At 40.5% G+C, this 24,951-nt stretch overlaps 1 protein-coding gene across 5 annotated transcripts; it reads right to left on the reverse strand.

Moving 5' to 3' along the window:
* Positions 1–200: 200 nt before the first annotated feature.
* POPDC3 (popeye domain containing 3) lies at positions 201–23,163 on the reverse strand. 5 transcript variants are annotated; one of them, XR_004442830.1, is made up of 4 exons: positions 22,965–23,163; positions 3,701–4,071; positions 1,626–1,734; positions 201–675 (listed from the first exon to the last, which is right to left on the reverse strand). XR_004442830.1 is itself a non-coding variant. In XM_033234724.1 (4 exons), the coding sequence occupies exons 2-4, from the start codon at positions 3,812–3,814 to the stop codon at positions 394–396; spliced, it is 876 nt and encodes a 291-aa protein (XP_033090615.1). In that variant the 5' UTR covers positions 3,815–4,071; positions 22,965–23,163; the 3' UTR covers positions 201–393. The 5 variants fall into 5 exon arrangements, 3 of the variants coding, with proteins under 3 accessions (XP_033090615.1, XP_033090614.1, XP_033090616.1); XR_004442829.1 differs by having other exon boundaries at positions 22,957–23,163; XM_033234724.1 differs by having other exon boundaries at positions 3,330–4,071.
* Positions 23,164–24,951: the final 1,788 nt, after the last annotated feature.

Below are 24,951 nucleotides of genomic sequence, written 5' to 3' on the forward strand. Positions count from 1 at the left end.
GTAGCAACCCACCCTCAGGCTGAGAATACTTGCTGGCTGCTTCTTGAGAAGCAACCACTGAGTCTATAGGGCAAGACAATGCATTTGAGTAAATGTGAGAAAAGAATGAAAATGTGGAATTTCATTCTCCCAGGTTTGATGCAGAAAAGGGCAAACTGCCCATAGTCATCTACCCCCTCCTCAATTATAACAATAAGAAATACAAGAAACATTTGTAAAATTTATTTACAATGCAGTTGTTGAAAGGAATAAAACAGTTAGCAATGGTATCTCACTCCTGAATTTGATTTATAAAAATATTAGGGAGCTCTTTCTTTTTGTATTTTCCTATTTCATTTGGGGAATGATGAAGAGAGAGTCTTTTTTTATACTTATACATTTCAGACTCTGATGTCATTTATCACAGTATCGTCTGGAATTCCGAAAATGTTGTGTCAGGGGTGATCTGCGTATTTCTGGACTTGACATTTGATAGAAGTTGGGTAGCCGAATATCATAGTGATATCTTTTTCCTATATATACCCTGTCATTCAAGGCATAGAGTTTATCTGCAATGTCACTGCCAATTAGCACTGAAAACAAGCGGGAGATATAACGATGCTGAGCAAAGAGCAGATACAATTTCTTTCTCCTCCAAGACACATATCGACAATCAGTTTCTGCAGTGAGGGTTACCTAAAAAACACAAGACCACACATAAACAGATGTGGAAGCAAGAAAACTTCTGCCACATTTTTTCTACCCCAAATGTTAAATTAATTTCACCTGCTGCCTTTTTACGGTTGAAAAAGCCCACTGACCTACAATATATTGCAAAAATCGAAACTATAAAATTTGTCACTATATATATAATCTATAATATGAATAATCACAATGTTCTAGCCATCTTCAATCTATCTGTTTTTCTAAGTCCCAGTATCTATATTTCTTTCATTGAAGGGAGAACTACTTGATATTTTTTTAAAAAGTTGGCTAATGTTACAGAAATATTTCCAAGTCAATTCTGAAGATTGCGGACATTTAACCCTAATGCAGTTTCTGCAGCAAAAATAGAATGTATATACCTAATTTGCATACATATTTGAGTGTGCTGCATACACACATATATTTATAAGAAAATTGTGTAACAAAATAAATGAAACCTGCTGAAATGATTATCTTTCAAAACTGCCAGACGTGGCAGCAGAGTAACGACAGTAAGTTTAGCATTCTGTTGCTGGAAAACAAGTGAAATCCACTGGCATTTTAAATTTAAAAAATCATTTATTTTTTAATAAGTGCAGTTTTTGTTCTTGATGTTTTCTAGACTGTCGCATTAGCAGTGTTTAGTCAAATCTCAATTATATTTTAATTCCTAAACATGCAGTTATGCAAAGTATAGCTTAAAGTATTGATCACAGCCTCCTTTCTGTCATATGTAGCACCTGCTCTTCTCATCACTGGACCTATAAAATGGCATTAATCATCAGGAGTCCAACAGAATTGGGAAGTCATGTATGCTGCAAAGTACATTCCAAAGTCTTAAAATATTCTTTTCTTATCCATTGTTCTGTTTGGTTACTTATTATTAAACAAACATCTGTTTGAAAGAGGGAGTGCTAACTGTGTGGTCTGGTATCCCTTACCTGAAAAATGCCTTCCTCTGTGGGTCTCAGTGAATCCCACTCAGGAGAATCCAGGAACTGAAGGGGGAAAATGTAATGCAGAAATTCGCCATCAACTGTCACTCTGATCCTATCAAAACACAAGAACAACATTTATAAGGGAAAGAGAAAGACAGACTAACTGGGGAGGGGTGGGGGTAGAGGAAGTGTATTTCACATCCCTGATGACTCTTTTGCCCTTTACGATTTTGAAAGGCAAATATTAAATTCATACATTATAATAAGTGACATAATATCCTGTAAGATTCATGTTCTCACGTTCCTTACACAGTCAGGATTCTGGAATATTGAGTGAAATTCAGAAAATGCATCAAGTTGTACATTTATGATATATATCTATGTATGCATGCATATTATGCTTCAATAAAACGTTTTAATGGACTCTGTCAGATTTTACATTAAGTAGGGAAACATTTAACATAGAGGAGTTCTGCAAGTACCTCTGTCAACCAAATTTTTATTTATTTATTTTTTGAGACGGAGTCTCAGTCTGTTGCCCAGTGTGGAGTGCAGTGGCATGATCTCGGCTCCCTGGAACGTCCTCCTCCCAGGTTGAAGCGATTCTCATGCCTCAGCCTCCCGAGTAGCTGGGATTACAAGCATGCACCACGATGTCCAGCTAAGTTTTTTGTATTTTTAGTAGAGATGGGGTTTCCCCATGTTGGCCAGGCTGGTCTCGAACTCCTGACCTCAAGTGATCCACTAGCCTTGGCCTCCCAAAGTGCTGGGATTACAGGCATGAGCCACCACGCTTGGCCTGTAAGCCAAATGTTTAACTTTTTGAAAACCATGAGTAATCCCACTATTGTTTCCTCTCCCAAACTTTGTTTTCAAAGTTTATTTTATTTTTGAGATAGAGTCTCATTCTGTTGCTTAGGCTGGAGTGTAGTGGCATGATCTCAGCTCACTGCAACTTCCACCTCCCACCCAGGCTCAAGCAATTATCCTGCCTCACCATCCCGAGTAACTGGGACTACAGGCACATGCCACCATGCCTGGATAATTTTGTTTTTGTATTTATAGTTAGAGATGGGAGTTTCACAATGTTGGCCAGGCTGGTCTTGAACCGCTGACCTCAGGTGATTATCCTGCCTCGGCCTCCCAAAGTGCTGGGATTATAGGTGTGAGCCACCACACCTGGCCTATTTTCAAAGTTTAGATTTCTATGTATGTGCCTGAAGTGTCCCCCCGCCTGCTTCCCATGGGCAATTGCTAGAATGTACTGAAGAATAAAAGATAATAATAAAATTTTAAATGTTCTCTGTTACTTAAAAGAATGCCCTATCAAAGAGTCTTTAAAATACTTTGCACGCCAATATAAGTATTCTATTAATTCAAGCTGACATCATCCTCTTCTTGACTTTCAGTAATTATCTAGGAAACAAATATCATATCCAGATAAACAAATTCATACTTTAATTTTAAGTTTCATGTAATTTGATTTCTAAGATGAAATATTAAGGCTCTTGATTATTTTCTGCTTCAAGTAAATAATGCCATATACTCTAAATGGCTGCCTGTGACTCATGTATCGAAGAGTTCCTCAAGCCTCAGGGTGCTAAATGCCACCAAGGACTATGCAATACTGAGATGGAAAAATATAGTGGAAAGAAATACAAACAACTAATACTTGAGGAAAGACATGCAAGCACCAAAGGTACAAACCTTCCTGAAACAAGCAAGGAGAGTTTATCAATGGAAGTTTTCCCCTGCATGGCATAACAGTGTTCCTTTTCCAAAGTAACCACTTCAGAGCTCAAAGCAATCGTTCTGAAGACAGGCAAAGAGATCCCCAGGGGCTGGAAAAGGGAGCTGTACAGCACTTGGAATTCTCGGGCAAAGGTTACGCTGCGAACTTGATATGCAATATGAACAAATTGCATGAAGCAGATGACAAAGAGGACAAAATTCCAGGAAAATATGTCGGCTGCACAGACATCTACCCAAGCCCAGACAGCAGAACAGAGAAAACCCAACCCCAGCAAACTGAAGACATAAAGGAGCCCGAAGAATCCACTGCCACCCATGAAACCTACTACAAACAAAATACTGGCAAGATGATAAATGGCTCCTTCGGCCTCTTGCTTCCAGGTTGTGCAGACTGGGTGTTCATCTATTAGGTTCTTCCATAAACTTGAATTTCTTTCCATGGCTATATTACTGCCTGCTTCACTTTTCAGTTGACTTTAGATGACACTGAAACAGGTAACTAAGTCCTTTGGTTTTCTTTCCATCATGGGAGTTTTGCTCAGTCTTCACAAAACCAGAGAAAACTTGGACACTGGAGTTGGTGCTGATTAAAGGCTTCGTGTGTATGGATCTTGAAAAACTAAGAATCCCATGCTTGCTTCTTTAAGTTCATCTGGGCTCCTGATTTGGATCCAGTCCGCAAATATTTTGCTATTTTCTATGCAAGAGAAAAAAGATAAAGGATCTAATTAAACAAAAAGGAGAACTGTGAGGTATATTTAATGATCAGCAGAGCAAGCTAACCTCCTATTTTCTATGAAGTTAGAGTATTTTAAGCACAAGTGCTGTTGGGTGTTAAATTTCTATGGTCTAAAAAGTATATTTATTAAAATTAGCTACGTATTTTTCAAGGTAGCTAAGTGCTCTATATTAATCTCGTCTCTATGGGAGTGATTCAGTATACCTCAGAATCACCTGGGACAGTGACTAAAAATGTGGGCCGGGCGAGGTGGCGTGTGCCTGGAATCCTATCCCTTTGGGAGGCTGAGGCGGGTGGATCACTTGAGTCCGGACGTTTGAGACCAGCCTGGCCAACATGGCGAAACCCTGTCTCTACTAAAAATACAAAAATTACCCGGGCGTGGTGGCGTGCGCCTGGGATCCCAGCTACTCAAGATGCTGAGGCACAAGAATCACTTGGACTTGGGAGACAGAGGCTTCAGTGAGCCAAGATCGCACCACTGCACTTCAGCCTAGGTGAAAGAGTAAGACTCTGTATTAAAAAAATATATATATATATTTACACACACACAGACACGTATATGTGTGTACATATGTGTGTGTCTGTATATGTGTGTGTGTATATATATATAAAATTGCAGATTCATGGACTGCTTCCAGATACATGAATCAGAATCATTGCAGGCAGGACCCAGATGTTTGTATTTTAAGCTCCCCATGTGATTCTGATGTGTTAATCCTTGGTTCTCCATGGCCCACCCTTTGAGGGATACTATCTGATAATAGGTCATTCACCACTTACACATGAATTTGAGGCTTAGAGAGGTCAGGTAATTTATCCCAGGCCACACAGTGGTCACTGGCAGAGCAGAACTTTGGCGCTCATGCCCATGTGCTGGGTCCAATCATGTGGCCTCTCATGAAAGATTTTTAAATTTGGCATGAAAAGGAACCCTACTGTATCAATAAACATAAGAAACATAATTAGAAGTCACATTCTAAGAGCATTAATTGACTGTGAAAATGTTTAATAAATTAGATCGAAATTATTTGAGAAACATAAATGTAGTACTACTTTGTTGTATTAGTAGTTATTTCAGGTTAAAGTTTGCATCATATGACTAAATAAATATTAATATTCCTGTTATGTATTTATTTACCAGATGGTCAAAAATATTACCAGCTCTGTTCCTCTGCACATATATTCTCTAGCCTTTCAGCCATATGGTGGAAATGCTAATATGTAATCTGAGTCAGGAGAGCATTAGCTATGATGACAGAGCTACAGGATATATGTATCATTTGCCACCCGGTTTCCTAACAATAAATGATTTCAGTGTAAAGCATTCATGACATTGATTTTTTAAAACCATGGTAACATTCAAAAGCCTTGAACTTGTGTGCTATATTTAGTGTTTTATTTTTGAAATAGATTATTTCCAGCACACCTGTTAATAAACTATCAGATATCACAGATCTTGCCCCATCGGGGAAAAAATACACAGAGGTGAAAATAACTTAGCTGGAGTAAAAAAAAATGGAACAGTGTAATCACCGACAGAAGTAGAAATGGAAATAAAGGAGCTGTTGTTGAAGTTCCTGATTTTTTATCTTAGTGATTCTTTTCTCAGTAAGTAATGACTTTAAGAACGGGCCGGGCGCGGTGGCTCAAGCCTGTAATCCCAGCACTTTGGGAGGCCGAGACGGGTGGATCACGAGGTCAGGAGATCGAGACCATCCTGGCTAACACGGTGAAACCCCGTCTCTACTAAAAATACAAAAACTAGCCGGGCGAGGTGGCGGGCGCCTGTAGTCCCAGCTACTCAGGAGGCTGAGGCAGGAGAATGGCATAAACCCAGGAGGCAGAGCTTGCAGTGAGCTGAGATCTGGCCACTGCACTCCAGTCCGGGCGACAGAGTGAGACTCCGCCTCAAAAAAAAAAAAAAAAAAAAAAAAAAAAAAGAACACTGCCAGGTGAATCATTTAAAAAAAAAGAAAAAAAACACTTAGACTTACAACTTATAGTCATATTGTTGTTTTTACTTGTTTTCAATTACATTTCAAACATCCTGCATATCCCTAATTATTCTCCCCACCAATCAATCTATGAGATGATAGTGATGAAATTCAAGACAGGCCAGCATCCTGAACATGTTCAGTTTCTCCTCTTCTAAACAAAGCACAAAATTCTATTCTATTGGATATGACAACAAAGAAAAATTATTTTAAAAATACAATGAGTAGTGAGAATTGCAAAATACCAGGCTGCAAATGTCAGTCTCCCTGCTGTTTCAAAACTAGGGCATTTTAAATCAATCAATTTTTCAGGATACCAAACACACCCACGAAAGCCAGTATTAAAAAGATTTGCTAGTGGAGCTCTGAACTTTGGTTTCAACTTCCTTAAAAATTTATATTCCTCAGCGAAATGTTAAATGATGCTAATAGAGAAAGGCCATGTAAAACGTTCGTGGCAATTCAGAAGGGAACTTTTGGGAACCCTGTCTCCTTAAAAATCTTGATTTGTAGGATATATTGGGGCTCCTACATTCCAGGGTCATGACCCATTATGATTATAAGGGGAACTGTGCTTCCACCTTTCTAATCTACTTCGTTTCATTCAGCTGTTACCAACCCATCTTTTTATCCTTGATACTGTACCGCTCAATGCAGCGTGCTGACTTGCCCGGATTAAATTACTCCACACCCAGCCCTTCTCCACTTGGTGTGTTTTTATTTGGTCACCAAAACAGATATGCTTTATTAGAAGTGGAAGAACTGACAGGGGCAGGTGATGAGCAGGAGTGTCCTTCTGACTTGTGCCAGCAGCACTATATGAATGTTCAACATGATTCATCAACCAGCTGTCTGCCTTAAAGGCCTGTAGGCCTGAGGTCATATTTTGCGTAAATAAATGCTCACATGCCAAAGTGGCACAATGGATTTCTTTCCTAAGCACTAAAGTTGATCTTCACTGCAAAAGAAGTTAGCACACTGAGCTACAAATGATGAAGACAAACTCAAGTGCAAATAAACACAGTTGTTCCAAGCTCATCTGTTTTTTTTTTTTTTCTCTTTAAATTGTTAAGATTATGAGTTATACAGGAATAGGAAATGTAAATGAAGATACAAGGATGCTCAATGACATGCAATGTAAACCTGCTGGCAAATTAGCTACAAACTGCATTTATTGCAATAGAACTTATGCATTTATTATCTCATTGCATCACACTCATTGCCACGAGGGAGGCAGAATCTAAATCATTATGCCCAGCTTACTAATGAGAAAAGAAGGGCACAGATTGGTTGAGTCTCTGGCTTCAGGTAAAAGAGGTGGTGGCATGGAGCTCCAGTTCCCCTCCGCCCCTCTTTAGACCCTCTCCAACACTCAGTGCCAGCTCTCAAGACTGTGAATCAAGTATTAATGTTTTGGGGAACCTAACAGGGATATTCTTCCAGGGCTGCTTTGCCAAGAAAATAAAAATCCTAACCATAGATATTTCAGACTTACCCTAATATGTTCTTGTACTGTTCAGTTTGTAACTCTTAGAATATTGCTGGGGACACAGAGAGCTGCTCATGAATCATTTGCTGTATTATTCAATATTGACTGGTTTCCTCTCCTAGACTGAAATTCTAAAGGGCAGCAGGGGCAAAGACAAATGCTTTTGTATTTCTGAGCCCTAGCACTCCATAAGTTTGGCTTAATACATTGGTATAGAAGTGCAAGCACTCTGCCTTCTCCCTTCTCCCTCTATCCAATGTAACAGATGTTGTAACATCTTCTGTCATCTATGGGCACAGAAATGGGGAGATCCAAATGTCCAAGATGTTTAAGTGCAAGAACACAGAGGAGCTGGGGCATCACTTTTTCAAAATGCCTGGCACAACCCCAAATGCATAAGGGAATCCTTATGTCTGTTCACAACCTTGAACTCCTTAAGAACAGTTTACTGCTTTGATTAAAAACAACAACTCGGGCAGTCAGTGGTATTGAGTGAGTTTTGGTTGCTAAGCAACCCACAAACTCAACATTCCATCAATATTCTACTCATTAATTGGGATCAGCTCTCAACTTTGGCATGTGTTCCCTAAGCTAAATTCTCATTTCTTAAGCTGTTTTTTTTGACTTGTCCTTGAGGTGGTACATTTACCCAGCAACTATGTGCCAGGCATATTTTTAAAATTATTTAACAACCCCAGGAGGAAAGTACTATTATCTCCATTTTACAGATAAGAAAATTTAAATTCAGAGAAAAAATAAGTTGTTCAGGGTCACTTTGCTTATAATGGAACTAAGATTGCACCCAGGTCTGCCTGATTCCAAAGCTCATAGTCTATACCACATTATTTTGCTTCCACTACAAAAAGATTTAGAAAATGTAGCTTTAGCCTCCTCTCTGCCACATAGGTGAGCTCCGGCATGTTTATTCATCAGTAAAGCAGAGGAAATATCATCCTATTCTATCTACCTAAAGAGTACTGGAGGTTGAAACAAAAACCTATATTAAATATGATTTGCAAATTTGAAAACAATATAGAAATAGCATCACTATACTTGTTGGTTTTGTGTTACAGAGTTGGGCCATTAGGAGAGTATGGTTTTGTTGGTGGTGTTTTTTTTTTTTTTTTTTTTGAGATGGAGTCTCGCTCTGTCACCCAGGCTGGAGTGCAGTGGTGCAATCTCGGCTCACTACAACCTCCGCCTCCCGGGTTCAAGTGATTCTCCTGCCTCAGCCTCTTAAGTAGCTGGGATTAGAGGCATGTGCCACCACCCCAGCTAATTTTTGTATTTTTAGTAGAGACGGGGTTTCACCATGTTGGCCAGGCTGGTCATGAACTCAACCTCAAGTGATCCGCCCACCTCGGCCTCCCAAAGTATTGGGATTGCAGGCATGAGCCACTGCGCCCGGCCGAGAGTATAGTTTTCAAAAACCTTCTTTCCCCCAGATGATTACAACTGAAGACAGAAATACTGATGAGTCACTTTTGGCTGCTATCAATCTTTAAATTATAAATTCTAAACTTACTCATTTCTGCAGGGGTGATCTCTGTGTTATTCTCCCCTATCTTGTGTGTTCTGACTTCCTACTGGTGGTAGATACAGACCAGTAACCATGCTTCTCCTGAGTCTTCATGGTCTAGTGGTCAAAGAGCCTGTTTCTGGGAAGCCATCATCAATCTTCTACCTCAATGTTTAGTGCTTCCTAAACTGCAAGGGTGTCCTCAGATCATCTGCATCAGAATCACCTGGGTAACCTGTTAAACATGCCCCTTCTCTGGCCCAACCCAAGAAAACTGAGCCAGACTCACTGCAGTAGGACCCAGGAAGATGAATTTCTAATAAGCTCTCAGTTGATTCTTCTGCACACTAAAGTTTGACAGGCATTGTTTTATGCTATTCCTGAATGACGTCTGAATTACCCTTGCCAAACACGTTTGTAGGACTTCAGCTTTGTCCATTTTTGCCTGACAGCTGGCTGTCCTTCCATGCTGATTACTCAACGTCATGTGCTTCCGTCCTGTTTTCTGTTGGTGGGATGTAGTGCGGTGTTAGCTCACCATTCTCTTATCTAGTCTATCCAGCTTGATTACTACTCAAGAGAAGGGTTCTAGTCTTAGCTGTATCCCTAGATAGCTATGTGATTTTTTTTTTTTTTTTTGAGACGGAGTCTCACTCTGCCACCCAGGCTGGAGTGCAGTGGCCAGATCTCAGCTCACTGCAAGCTCCGCCTCCCGGGTTTACGCCATTCTCCTGCCTCAGCCTCCCGAGTAGCTGGGACTACAGGCACCCGCCACCTCGCCCGGCTAGTTTTTTGTATTTTTTTTTTTAGTAGAGACGGGGTTTCACCGTGTTAGCCAGGATGGTCTCGATCTCCTGACCTCGTGATCCGCCCGCCTCAGCCTCCCAAAGCTATGTGATTTTAATCTCCTTAGACCGGTTTCTTCATTGGTAAAATGAAAGAATTGGACATCATAAGAGCTCTAAAACGACATGACTCCATATGATGTGTAGAAGATGATTCCAAACATAGGTCAAAATATAGAGCCGAGTGGCAGAACTGCAGGTCTTAACACCAGGTGTTTGGGGCCCAGCTCCAGAGACTGCTACTTAACTGGCCTGTTTTGTCGGCGGGGCACTGAATTTTTTCACAAAATTCCCAGGGATTTTGATGTTCAACCAGGGTTAAGAACTGTTGAACAAATCTAAGAGATAGGAAGGAGGTGACAGGTGGGGGCGGGGGAGGGAAAAGAGACACCAGAACATTCCACATAATAAAGGATCTGGATTTTAATCCTTGTTTTTAAGGAGCTGGAAAGGCACATTTTCTCTTCATGTGTTCTCACTTCCATCCTTTGCCCTGGTGAAAAGATGTTTTCCTTCCATACACTCATCAGTCCAAGAGGGATGAAGGCTCGTGGACATTTTGCAGCAGCCTTTCCTGACCATGGTAGCTTGAAGTGCATCTTGTAAGCTGAGTTTTTAATGGCCTTTTTATCTGTCTACATAGCCTCCATCATAGATTGTGTCATATTGACCATTATGTATTTTTCCTTTTTAAAGCATCACAATTTTTTAATTTTTTTTCAGTTGGGTTACATATTCAAGCATTAAAAAAATGAGCTTAGGGCCAGGCACGGTGGCTCAAGCCTGTAATCCCAGCACTTTGGGAGGCCGAGACGGGTGGATCATGAGGTCAGGAGATCGAGACCATCCTGGTCTACACGGTGAAACCCCGTCTCTACTAAAAAATACAAAAAACTAGCCGGGTGAGATGGTGGGCGCCTGTAGTCCCAGCTACTCGGGAGGCTGAGGCAGGAGAATGGCGTAAACCCAGGAGGCGGAGCTTGCAGTGAGCGGAGATCGCGCCACTGCACTCCAGCCTGGGCGACAGAGCTAGACTCCGTCTCAAAAAAAAAAAAAAAAAATGAGCTTAGGTGGTGTGTGTGTGTGTGTGTGTGTGTGTAGAATAACAGCTTTATTGATCATTGTGTGTGTATATATATATTTAAATATATTTGAAATATTTCTCTGTCTAGCACAAAGTGGTCTTTAGTAAACATTTATTGACTGATAAAGATGAGTGCACAAGTAGGAAAACCGTGTTTGAAATAAGCTTGGGAATAAGGGTTAGTAAGTCAGAAAGCTCCTGAATCAACAGTTGTTGAATTTAAAAAAAAAAAAAAGGAGGCATCTATTAGACTATGAAGAATATGAAGAAGAAGTGAAAGGATCTATTGAGACAGAGGAACAAAGAAGGGTTGAAGACATTTTGGAGTTATGCAAGATCTTGAAGTTAGGGAATAAGTCAGAGGAAAAAGGAACTCAGTTTTAGCCATGTTTAATCTGATTTTCTGAGTCTAGCAGAATTTACAGCAGAGGATAAAGGGTAGGATAAAGGGAGAGAGAATTAGCAGTTACTATCACACATCACACAGGTCAATGCTAAATAAAAACTGGGGTTGTTAAGGTTATTGAAAAAGAGCATAGGGAGAAATGAAAGTCTTCACAATAGATTGTGAAGACTGTACAAAAGTAAAGAATGGGCTGGGTGCGGTGGCTCACGCCTGTAATCCCATCACTTGAGGCCAGGAGTTCAAGACCAGCCTGGTCAACATGGTGAGACCCCATCTCTACTAAAAATACAAAAATTAGCCAGGTGTGATGGTGGGCGCCTATAATCCCAGCTACTTGGGAGGCTGAGGCAGGAGAATTGCTTGAACCTGGGAGGCAGAGGTTGCAATAAGCTGCAGAGCGAGACTCAGCCTCAAAAAAAAAGTAAAGAATAAGTCATTAATGTTTATATTGATTACATATTGAAATGATAGTTTTAGAAATAGTGGGTTAAATAAAACCTATTATTAAAGCTGTCTTCATTTGTTCTTACTTTAAAAAAATGTTGCTTATGTGACTTACATTATATTTCTATTGGACAATGCTGGTCTAGAGTCTCTCAAGTAACAGAAGAAATGAGAAGACTTGGCATGATGCTATGCAAACATTGCATATGTATAATGCATAAGTGTATAAATGTGGAAGAATTATCCAAGATTCAGAACGGAGTGTTGACGGAAATGTAAGTGGTATAGGTTACAATACTCATATGCTGCCATCAGTCAGATGTTACCCAAAGCATAGATGTCACCATCTGGTTTCTGCCTACAGGGGTGGCCAACCCCAGTATAGCACTTGGCTCCTTTATCCTACCAAGGGAAGTATCACTTTTTTCCTTTTGCCTGAGGAGAGTTCCCCCTTCCCAAGCAATTATATTACATGGTTTCATTTTCTCATTTCATCTTCTGATGTGGATTCCAGAGTATCCATGCCAGCCTTTGCTTTCACACAATACTTGGAGACTCTTCATGTGCCACCAGTCTCTTTGGCTGGAGCATGCCTTTGATCCTCCTTATCAATGAGATCTTGGAGTCTCCTTGAGACTTGAGGAAATCAAAAAACATGCGGACAGGCTACACTGGATATTTTTCTGTTCTCATGTCTCAGCTAACATCACATTTATCTCTACCCATGATTTATCTCTCATTTTATCACACACTGTGGCAGGCAGAATTCTAAGATGCTCTCAACATTCCCACCCTCCTGGTATACATGCCCTGTGTCATTCCCTCTCCTTGAGTGTGGGCAGAACCCGTGAATGGAATGGGATAGATGCTCCCTTGATTAGGTAACATTATATGGCAAATGGTGGTGGAATAGTCACTCTCATGATTATGTTAAGTTATATAGGACTCCATCGTAGGACTGGAGAGAGATTGGATGTCAGAGTGATCGATGTACTCCTACTGGAAGAAGGCGAACATCCATGTGTGAACTGCCTGTGGGGTTTACAAGGAAAGGAACAGCAGGCAGCCTCTATGAGCTTGAAGAAGTCCCAGCCAACAGTTAGCAAGATAACTGGGATTTTAGTACTACAACCACAAGGAACTGTATTCTGTGAACCATCTGAGAAGCTTGGAAGAGGACCCTATACTCCAAAGAAGAAGCTCAGAGTGTCTGACAGCTTGATTGCAGGCTTGGGAGGTCCTGAGCAGAAGATCCAGCTCAACAGTGCCTGGACTCCCAACCCACAAAAACTGATAACAAATGTTTATTGTTTTAAGATGTTAAGTTTGTAATCATTTTTTATACAGCAACAGAAAACTGAACACACACATAAACAGTTATAAGTACTCACTGTATATGAGGCTTTTCATTAATCTAATAATCTATATTTTACAATGGAATCAGAATATAGATCTGTGAAGCTGAAGACACTCAATCCTTGCTAGATTTAAATCAGGAAAATCAGGTGAGAATCATTCCTTGATAGAACCTGGAAAACAAGACCCTATGAGAGACCCTGGGAATTACATTAAATTCACTGTGGTTCCCAGTGTCACTGAAGAGGTTTTCCTTTCATACAGTCAGGTAGTCACTATACCGTTAAGCATTTGAACACATGGGGAACTTCCACAATAGTTATGACATTCATATACCAATCTCCAAAATTCCTGGAATACCATGGTTTTCATGGTTGATCAGTCAGTTCTTTGTAACATTGAGCCCTAAAGATAGGGCAAATACTTAACCGTTTCAGATACATTCAGAGATTGACACTCAAAATACAGCCCAGAGAAACTCAAAATAATTAACTCTGTATTTCTTCAAATTGTGTGACGCCACCAAGGCCAGATGACTTCAGCATTGGGAAGGCAATATCCAGCTCTCATCTTCCTGATTCTCATGTGCTACCCCGAGCATCTAGCATTTACTGAGCACATAGTTTTATTGTCCAGTTTTTAAAGATGTGAAAATTGAGGTATTAGGAAAGTTAAGTTGGTTGCCTAAGGAAACACGAATGATAGAGCCCAGATTCACTCCCAGGCAGGTAGATGCCAGTGTCTGCTCTCTTCACCACCAAAATATCCTGCTACATGTATAATTTCAACAAATATCTGGATTTACTGGAACAAAACAAATCAACAACATTCTTATTTTCTTTCTTCAGTTTAGATTCAATAATTTAAATGTCTTCTTAAGAAACTACAGTTTTTTGAGGCTCAGAGGGCTAGGAGGGTATGTCCTACGAGTCACTCAGCCCTATAGTTGCAAAAATCCTTAATTTGAAGAAGCAGCAGTAAATCTCTACTTCTCAAGCTTGCCATTAGACTGTTTTAAATAATTGACAGGCTCTGCTCAAGTTCTTCTGACTTCTCCATATCCTGGAAATGGCTAAAGGCATAAGCAGGAAGCCACTCCCTTTTGATGAGCTGCTATGACATCATGCAGTAAGTTTACTAAAGAGAGATTCCTGATGAAAGATGCAAGAGAAACTAGATACATCAAGCAGTCGTTTCTTTATATGAATCAATGGTAGACACCTGTGCTTTCCTGTACTCCAAGTGACCTATATGCAGAAAATGAACTCACGTTTTCTATGTTTAGATCAAGTTCTCAAGTTCCTTCCTGGCAAACAGCCCTAACAAGATCATGTATGATAGCTAATTAGCCATAATCTCTGCCTTTTCTTTTTTTTCTGGCTAAATAACCAGGTGGACTCTTTTAGTAGAGAGTATGCCAGATGTAGATATCACCCTTATTGTCTCGACAGCATGACACTTAATAGCACTCCTACGCTACTTTAATCAACTAGAGTCAATTCTACTGTAACCCAACAACATATGATTCTGAACAGTCGCTGCACTATACTAAACTGTGCAGTAACCACCACAGGGCTCACAAGAAAATGGGGTTAGGGATATAACACTTTAAATCTTCATCAGTGGCACATTCTTTAAAAGATAGGAATTTAATAAAAACAATAGCACAGCTTATCTATCTATTTATGTTAAATGCTTTAAAATACACAAATATGGCACTTGATCTTAAAAAAAAGAACGCCAAAATTTTGCTAGGGAAGTGGTATGGGAATGGTTGCAATTTGTGAGTTACAGTGAAGTGGTGGAAGAAGGAATAAAAAACTGCACTCTTTCTCAGCCCTTAAATCCTAGAATGAGCATGTTTTTACATAGGAAAGTTCACAAGTGTGAAAGGACAGCAAAGTGTAAATTTTCAGAATAATACATGGCAAACCAAGAGAGCTGGTAGATGTTTGAGAAGTATGTGTTTGCATTTTGCATTTTGTGTATCCCTACATAGCTTAGGTCAGCTAGTTGCAATCTAATGCATTCACCCAGTGTTTCTTCTGGGTAAAACATGCATAAGCAAACACAAAAGTTGTATTATGCCCAAATCGTTCCCTAATATATGTCAATTTTGTTGGAATAATGCTTACTTTCAAAACATGCATTATAACATAATTAACTGTATCATTAGCTCTCAAATGGCCATAAAAATAGTCAATTAATATATGCAATAATTTAGGGCAGGTATAGTGGCTCCTGCCTATAATCCCAGCACTTTGGGAGGCCGAGGTGGGAGGAGTGCTTGAGCACAGGAGTTTAAGACCAGCCTGAGCAACAAAGTGAGACCCCAGCTCTACAAAAAATAAAAAAAATTTGGTGGGCATGGTGGCATGCACTTGTATTCCGAGCTACTCAGGAGGCTGAGGCAGGCGAACCACTTAAGCCCAGGAGGTCAAGGTTGCAGAGAGCTGTGATCACACCACTGCACTCCAGCTTGGGTGACAGAGAAAGACCCTTTCTCAAATAATAATAATAATAATTATTATTATTCATTAAAATCCTGTCCTCATGGAGCCTGCATTTTAGTGAAATTCAAATGTTAACACTATTTAAGTCGTCTTCAAAACTGAGGTCTATTTTAAATATTACTAAAAATACACTTTATCTACAAATAAACTACCTAACACTTATTTTATTTATTTTATTAAATTAGAGATGGAGTCTCCCTGTGTTGCCCAGCCTGGTCTTAAACTCCCAGACTCAAGTAATCCTCCCACCTTGGCCTCCCAAAGTGCTGGGATTACAGGCGTGAGCCACTGTGCCCAGCCATTAAAACTCATTTAAAGTCAGTTGTTGCATACTAAATTTTAAATAAATGCTACATTTTAAAGCAGTCTAAAGTCTTAATGAGATTAGAATCATTAGCTTAAATTTCCTTTCATATCTGACCAAGTATTGATCAAGGATGGTCCACTAGTTGGTGGGTTTCCATGCATTACCAAGATTTAATATAAACTTGAAAATGAATACAAACAACAGAAAATAAGCTGAGATTCCACAAAATAAATTCCAAACAGAATGTTTTAAAGTGCTTCTGTTTTTCTCTTTTTCTCATGGAGGTTAAATTTCCTTTTATAACAAGAGGGAAAAAGGTACTATCTATCCTTCATGCATTGTGACTTCCAGAACAATTATAATGTAAAATGTGTATGGAACTTGAATTCTAACACCACCCCTCCTCCATCTTGAATGGAGGAATAAGTAATAACTACCAGCATCTTTTGAGTAGCAACCCTGTGTCAGAACCTGCGTGGACTACTACATGTATATTATTTCATAGCTCCAAAAATACTGGGGGGGCAGGAGGGAGGGTTAGTTGTTTTCCTATTTTTCAAGCAAGAAAACCTCTTTAAGAAAGACTTGGCCAAGTTAGAATCCAAATATCCTCATACCTAACCTGCTTCTGTTTATACCATGCTACACTTTCATTTATAAATCAGTTACATTTTAATCATTTAGACAAGTATGGTGAATGAAGAAAACAGAGGAGAAATTAAAACAAGATAATATAATCATTATGGAGAACAAAGATGACATAGTGTAAGAATAATTGGTGTCTTTGAAGTAGAGAATTACAAAATGGGAAAGAAAAAGCATTTATAATGGGAAAAAAAAAAACTCTGAAATTAAGAACAACAGATTATTCCAATAGAAAGGATAGAAACAGAAGGAATGCACCAGGTTCCATGAAAAATTGATATAGAGCTTAACAATGATATAGCCTGAATTATTACACTTCAGGATTAGAAAGGATACTTTAGGACTCCAGGCAGAAAAAGCAAATCAATTGTAAGGAAGAAATTTTGTTTTAGATGGAGTTTCCCTCTTTGCCCCAGGCTGGAGTGCAATGGCACAATCTCGGCTCACTGCAACTTCCACCTCTGGGGTTCAAGTAATTCACCTGCCTCACCCTTGCAAGTAATTGGGATTAAAGGTGCATGATACCACATCTGGCTAATTTTTTGTATTTTTAGTAGAGATGGGGTTTTACAATGTTGGCCAGCCTGGTCTTGAACTCCTGACTTCAAGTGATCTGCCCGCCTTGGCCTCCCAAAGTGCTGGAATTACAGGCGTGAGCCACAGCACCCAGCCAGAAATTTTGAAACCAACCTTAGACTTCTCTACAGCCACATTAGATGCTAGCAGTGAATGGAGCAAGGGCTATATAATCCGGAGGTAAGGAAACTGGCTCAAAAATGGTATAGCCAGCCAAATGGTCATTCAAGTACAGATGCTCCCCAATGTACAGTGAACTCATGGTAAGTTGCAAATATCATAAGCTGAAAACACATGTTGGACTTACAATATTTTCAATTTATGTTGATGATGTGTTTACTTGGGTGTAACCACACCAAAAGTTTAGCATACTGAATGTGTATTGTCTCTGTGCCGTTATAAAGTTGAAAAATGGTTAAGTCAAACCATTGTGAGTCAGGGACTGTCTGGAAAGAAACATGGACATTTCAAACATAAAAAGACACAGGAAATGAGCCCTTCTTGGAAACAAACACATTGACAAAATCTAGCCAATCAAAGGATGAATCAAAACTTGATACTTGAGATGCCATGGTAAAAGAACCAGTGATTCATCATGATTTCATTTAGTTATAAAAATGAGAGTAAATTATATCTGAAATGGCCAGGCGTGGTGTCTCACACCTGTAATCCCAGCACTTTGGGAGGCCGAGGCGGGTGGATCACAAGGTCAGGAGTTCGAGACCAGCCTGACCAACATGGTAAAACCTGTCTCTACTAAAAATACAAAAATTAGCTGGGCGTGGTGGTACATGCCTGTAATCCCAGCTACTAAGGAGGCTGAGGCAGAAGAATCGCTTGAACCTGGGAGGCTGAGGTTGCAGTGAGCCAACATCACACCTCTGCACTCTAGCCTGGGCAACAGAGCAAGACTCCATCTCAAAAAAAAAAAAAAATTGTATCAGAAATGAAGTTTACAAAACCCAATGCAAATGTTATAGATCCTCACAATATAAACATATTTTTAAAATTGGGGCTGGGTATAGTGGCTTATGCCTGTAATCCCAGCACTTTGGGAGGCTGAGGCGGGAGGATGCCTTGAGCCTAGGAGTTTGAGATCAGCCTGGGCAACATAGTGAGACCCTAACTCTACCCAAAAAAAAAAAAAAAAAAAGCTGGGTGTGGTGGTGTGTGCTTGTCGTCCCAGCTACATGGGAGGCTGAGGTGGAAGGACTGCTTGAGCCTGGGAGGCTGAGGTTACCGTGAACTTGATCATACCACTACACTCAGCCTGGGTGACAGAGTGTGACCCTGTCTCCAAAATTTAAAAAAATAATAAAAAATAGGCCGGGTGCAGTGGCTCATGCCTGTAATCCCAGCACTTTGGGAGGACAAGGCGGGAGGATCACCTGAGGTCAGGAGTTTGAGACTAGGTTGGGCAATATGGTGAAACCCCATCTCTACTAAAAGTACAAAAATTAGCTGGGTGGCATGGTGCATGCCTGTAATCCCAGCTACTCGGGAGGCTGAGGCAGGGGAATCGCTTGAACCCAGGAGGCAGAGGTTGCAGTGGGCTGAGATCGCACCACTGCACTCCAGCCTGGGGTGACAGAGCGAGACTATCTCAATAAATAAATAATAAACAAATAATAAAAATTGGGATATGAGTAGAAGTGAAACTATAGGTAATGTAAAAGTGCCCAGTGTTCCATCCTTTATAATAAGGAGCCTCTGTCTAAATAAATGTATGCTTTAAAAATCTTGATCTCAAGATGTATTCAGAATCTTTTCTCTTAGTTTGGAAGACTTGTTTAGAATCTGTTATCTCTCAGGATGAAGGAATACTGATGTCAAATTCAGCAATTCCTTCACTTTCACTACAGTTTCTTCTGTTAAAAATATCATAATTTTTTTATTTTAAAAAGCATATATAGTATCATCCTGTTAAAACTTTAGATAAATTTAACAGTTTACCTGAACAACGAACAACTCACAAATCAGGCAGCACTCAGAACCAGAAGAGGTTCACAGAGCTCTATCCAGCAGCATGAGCTGCAGTTTTTATAAACTGATCACAGAAGTAAAAAACCAAAATCACTCGATTGGCTACAGCTCTGCATCTGCTTTATTTGGGCATGGTGTGATGAGCTGGCTGCCTATGATTGGCTGAAACCTGGCTATTTTAATATATAATGTAATATATTTTAAAAAGTATATTTTTATATATTACAAAAAATATACTCTTGAGTTAGATTTGTTTGTTTATGTACAAAGTTAGTTTTTCACATAGGAACTCAAAGTAGGGAGAAAGCCTCAGGCCAATGGCGTCCTGCTTATTTAACAATTCTATTTTTTATAAAAGCATTTCTTTTTAATCGATTGACTTTTTTTTTTTTTTTTTTTTTTTTTTTAAGACAGAGCTTTGCTCTGTCACCTAGGCTGGAGTGCAGTGGTGCGATCTTGGCTCACTGCAACCTCCACCTCCCAGGTTCAAATGATTCTCCTGCCTCAGCCTCCCAAGTAGCTGGGACTACAGGCGCGGGCAACCATGCCTGGCTAATTTTTGTATTTTTAGTAGATACAGGGTTTCACCACGTTGTCCAGGCTGGTCTCAAACTCCTGACCTCAGGTGATCCGCCTGCCTCAGCCTCCCAAAGTGCTGGGATTACAGGCGTAAGCCACCAAGCCTGGCCAATATATCCTATTTGTATAAAAATAGAAAGACATATGCAATGATTTTCACTTCATGTTAAAGATGAATATGTCTTGATGGTGGTATAGAAACTATTTTTACCTTTTTAAAAATAGCTGCATTATTTGTATTATAATTATTTTGGGAAACAATATGGTGATTGTATATCAATGTAAAAAAATTTTAAATATAAAAACTTCAAAAAATCCATGAACCCAACAAACAGAATTAACAAACATCAACACTGTCATATTTTCTTTAGATTGTTTCATAATAAAGAAAAATTCCACACAAAAATTTGAAGACTGCCATGGATTGTTCTCCAGGACCAGTCGCTGCCCATCCACTCCCTATATAGTACATAATTTATATTTCTTTATATTTAAATATTCACTAATTTAAAAATACAATGTAAAATGAAACATACAATATAAAATGAAATTCTGGACTAGAAATAACTCAAAGTGTTGGGTTTTTTTTCAGATTCGCACTTAAATTTTTTTTCTGATGAATAATTTTGAACACACACAAAAATAGACAAAATAGTATACAATAAATTCCCATATACTTGTTACCCAGACTCAACAATTATCAAGATTTTGCCACATAGAATTTTTGAAATTAAAAGCAAAAGCTGTTATCTACAATTCAGCTGCAACTTGTTCAGCTAGGAAACAAACACCTTCCAAGAAAGACAGGAAGAACCAAGATTAGCTGTGCTCTTTTCTCTGTGCAGGTTACTAGTTCCTACAAACACAGATCCATTTAGGAGTCACAGCAACTCTGAAACCTACATATTATTGTCAGCATTGTTCAGAGTGGAAAATGAAGCTCAGAGGGATGGAGATTCTTCTATAAGCATAGCCAGTTGCTTGTCCTTCCAATACTACTACCCCACAACCCCTTCCTTCATGATCCCATCCTAGCCAATTTCAGTGTGCCAGAGTCACTGGAGGTTATTACCCTGTTGAAGAACACAAAATAAGAAAGTATTGCTGTAAGTCTGTGTGAATTAATCCCTGGATTTTCTGGTTTGGAGGAGGACCCTGCATTTTTACAGGTAACTTCAGTCAGGAACTTTTCGTTATTTATTTATTTAATTTAGAAAACACATAATATAATTTTACCTGTAAGACTTTTTCTTATAACTACTTAGATAAAAGGGAGAGACATTTTCTCTCTTCCTTTAAAACAATCTAATCAGTGATTCAATATACTCTTCTGTTAATTGGAGGGAAATTCATTCTCTCGAGAGAGCTCATAATCCGAGCTGACCAATGACCATAATTACCAAATGTGATCTCAACTGCAGTTTATAGACTTTCAGATCTATCATGGATATTTCCAAAGTAGTTTTGAAATCTCTTGCCTGCCATGTTGCTTATGTGTTACGCTCACATACTGTAGCAAATGCTTCATAACATTCTTAATTTTTCCTAGAGACTTTCAAAATAAGCAGGCATCAGCGCTCTAGTGTGTCAACCCTATCTACTGTGTCAATCCTATCTAGTGTGTCAGTCTTGTGGTGAAAAGTATGCGATTTTTGTTTCCCATGACACATTTTTATTTAATAGCATAGAATGTAACCATTTAGAGGCAGAGGATGCACCATGATTCAGCTATTTTGAGGGACTGATATGATTAAAGAAACTCAACTATCAAATATTTCCCATTTAAATGTATAAAATTTTGAAGACAGAGAATATCTTAGATTTCAATTAATATTTGTATCCCAAGCTCCTGAAGACACACACACATACCCACCCACAATTTTTCAGGACAGGAAAGAACCTAAGAGATATCTGGAATCTGGGATCATCCAGAGCTCTTCAATTTGCAAATATGGAAACTGAGATCCAATTTTTTGTTTATATTTTCTGTCTCACGTAGTTCTTGTTTGGCTTTCTATTGTCACAAAGAACAATGCCAAGTTATTGTACTCTCACAAGAGGATATTTTCACGCAACAGTCTGTAGAATTAAAAACAAGAAGAAAAAATAGCCACCTTAGTATGAACAGGCAACAATAATTTTTTAAGGCTGCTATAAAACTCAATTGCAGTTTGTAGGCTTGCAAATTCAAAATATCTAACTACTGATATTAGAGTGAAAAGTCAGGAAGCAACGAAGTTTAGTAAATCAAATTGCGTTCAAAAGGGGGCTTCTAATTCTACTTTTCCATTTATTATTTACAAACAGAATTTTTCACTTTCTGCAAATGTCTTCTGACTAAATTTTTGGCACTGCCCCTTACTGTATTTTGATTGTGTCTTTCATCTTTGCCTAAAATACAGACCATCAAAACTATACCACTGTAACCGACATGGTGATAAGACAACTTACTAATTGGCAAATTTCTTTTTTGGCAGGGGATCCCCAAATAGAGAAAACAGGTCAGCGCGACCTTTGATGAGGCAGCTTTTTCGTACCCCCAACTCTGTGACAACAGTGTGAGAGCACTGACACCAGTCAGGCCCTTTGCTTACAGACAGGGGAAAGGAAACTCCCGGCGGTGGCATGACTTCCCCAGGAAACCCAAGACTGATAAGGGCCCCTAGGAACGGCTTTTCTTCCTTGCAAACCTGGCCTGTTTATTTGGACTCCAGGGTGCCTGGGGCCAGAGTAGGACCTGCGGGAGAAGATCTGGGAGGAACATTCGCCCAGAAGCCTCTAGGGCAGACGACTCGCCTTCTCCAGGGGTCGGCGCGGATAGGAACCGCAGCAGAGGACACCCCTAGACTTCCGAGCTGCGAGCAGCTAGCTGCGCAGACTGGACCCCAGACCCCAGACCCCAGACCCTAGGGCGCGGAGTTGACGGGAGCCGGGAAGGGAGCGGCGCGGGCAGCGCGGGAACGCGGAGCAGCGAGACGCAAGCGCTCGCAGGGGTCGCCGGCCCAGCAGAAGTCGCGCCCGCTAAGTTGCCCCAAGCGGCCGCGAGGTGCGAGGGTGCGGACAGCTCGGAAGGCGGCGGCCGCAGCGCCCCCGGACTCACCTTCTTACCTTTCCTTCCCGGCCCTGCGTGGAGCTCCAGCCCGGCGCCCGCAGAAGTTTACCGGCGGAGCGCCCTGGACGCGGATGGCCCGCGCGGACGCCCTCAGCACCCGCTTTGCGAGTGCCTCGCCGCCCACCCCGCGACGCCGGGCGCAGCGTGACCGCAGCGGGCTCCGGGGCGGCGCGGCGGCGCGGACGGGGGCCGGGCACGGGCGCGCGCCCCGGGGCGCAGCCGGGTGGGCGGGCGCGGCTGCAGTGTCTGGGCCGGGGCAGGCGGTTCGGCCACCGGGGTGCGGGGCTGCAGAGAATCCTGGCGGCCGCTACAGACCAAAGTTTCCAAAGATGCGCTTCCCCGAGTATACACGGCTCCCGGTTGTAACATACACCTAGTATTCACAGTCACACTAGGCAGGAGCGATGGGCTGGCTGCTGAACCAAGGCAACTGCACGCTGGCTCTCTCACTCCCACTCCACACACAGCGTAAACAAAATGAAGAGGTAAATCACCATAGTGGGGACGGGAATATCTGGGTGTATTGGACAGAGAGAAAGAGAGAGGTAAATATAGTATTTCTTTTCTTCTTAGAGATGAGGTCTCTCTCTGTCACCCAGGCTGGAGTGCAGTGGCGATCACGGCTCACTTCTATCTCGACCTCCTGGGCCCAAGTATCCTCCTGACTCAGCCTCCAAAGCTTAGGATTGCACCACACCCAACCAATAAAATATCTATATTCAAATCAGTGAACATCTCCAAAAGCAAACGAGTAAAGGGCATAGACAATCATAAAAGGAAAAAATTTAAAAACACAAATGACAAACTCATATCAGTAATAACCAAATGCATACATTTTTTAAAGCAATCACATGCATTTTTTTCTTCCTTTGCAATTAGCAAAGTTTTGTTTTGTTTTTGTGATGGAACAAATGTGAGGGTTGAGGGTTGGTGACGACCAGTAAAACACGCCACTAATTTTAAGAATTTCATCTCCTTTCTTCTCGCTCACTTTCATTTTATATAACCATATTGGTAATAGTGACTCCAGGAACAAGCATTTATTGAGCAATCGGTGTCTTTTTTGAGTTCCAGGGTAACCACAAAAACAATGAATATAGATGGTAAAATTAACTCCCTTTAATTGATGCTGGAACTGAGGATCAAGAAATATACATATTCTTACAACCCAGAAATGGGTAGAAACCAGGTGACTCCTAGGCCTTTACTTACACTCTTCATTCCAGAGATTTGCTGAAATGTTGGAAATCCAGTTTGAACTGGATGTAGTCCATGGGGTGTGTGTGTGTGTGTGTGTGTGTATATATATTATATATATTATATATGTATACCTTTAAACTATGGCCAGGGAAGTGAGAAGGCCATGAACTTTGAGGTCAGATGTACTCTGGATTTAGGTTTTACTTTAGTGCCCTACATTTTAAAAATTCAAGGATTATATTACAGTTATTTTTAATTAAAAAAACTCAGAAGCTGTTACTGTTGCCCTGGGTTCTTATGATCTCCCATGATAGAGATTAAAAGAGATCACCAAACATGGTAGCAAAGGAAAGTGTATTCAGCTTGTGCGCAAGGGAGTCAGCACCAAGAAAGGCAAAGGAACGAACTGCTCTGAGGCTAGTGTGTGGGTGAGTTTTATAGGATCTTTCTATGGGGGGGTTACATCAGGGCACCTATAGGAGGAGTTTTTCTAGTGCTTGCACAGTGGCCCAATGTGCTTTTTCATACATCATATGTAGCATTAGCGTTTTAAATCTCCACCCCAGGAGTAATTTTTAGCATTAAAGTGAGGAAGGGGTAACTGTAGGTTGGAGTCTAACTGTACAGGTGGGGATCTGGGGAAGTCCCTAGCCCTCTGAAATAGGAGCTTGCAGTTAACAGCTTCTTGGGTCTTTTGTTACCGATTGACTGAGAGTAGGATAAGTTAGAGCCTGAGTAAGGAGCTTTTATCCTTTTTCACCACACCATCTTAAAATAGCTTCC

Source organism: Trachypithecus francoisi, unplaced genomic scaffold (assembly GCF_009764315.1).
Source record: "Trachypithecus francoisi isolate TF-2019V2 unplaced genomic scaffold, Tfra_2.0 Lachesis_group15, whole genome shotgun sequence".
NCBI lineage: Eukaryota > Metazoa > Chordata > Mammalia > Primates > Cercopithecidae > Trachypithecus > Trachypithecus francoisi.

What these genes read in the sequence shown, in the direction of transcription:
- POPDC3 (XM_033234724.1), bottom strand. Translation starts at nt 3,814, where the DNA reads ATGGAAAGAAATTCAAGTTTATGGAAGAACCTAATAGATGAACACCCA. An exon ending in TCCTTGCTTGTTTCAGGAAG is followed by an intron (nt 1,735 to 3,329) that starts GTTTGTACCTTT and finishes GTGTTTTGATAG; the next exon opens with GATCAGAGTGACAGTTGATG. An exon ending in CAGAGGAAGGCATTTTTCAG is followed by an intron (nt 676 to 1,625) that starts GTAAGGGATACC and finishes TGTGTTTTTTAG; the next exon opens with GTAACCCTCACTGCAGAAAC.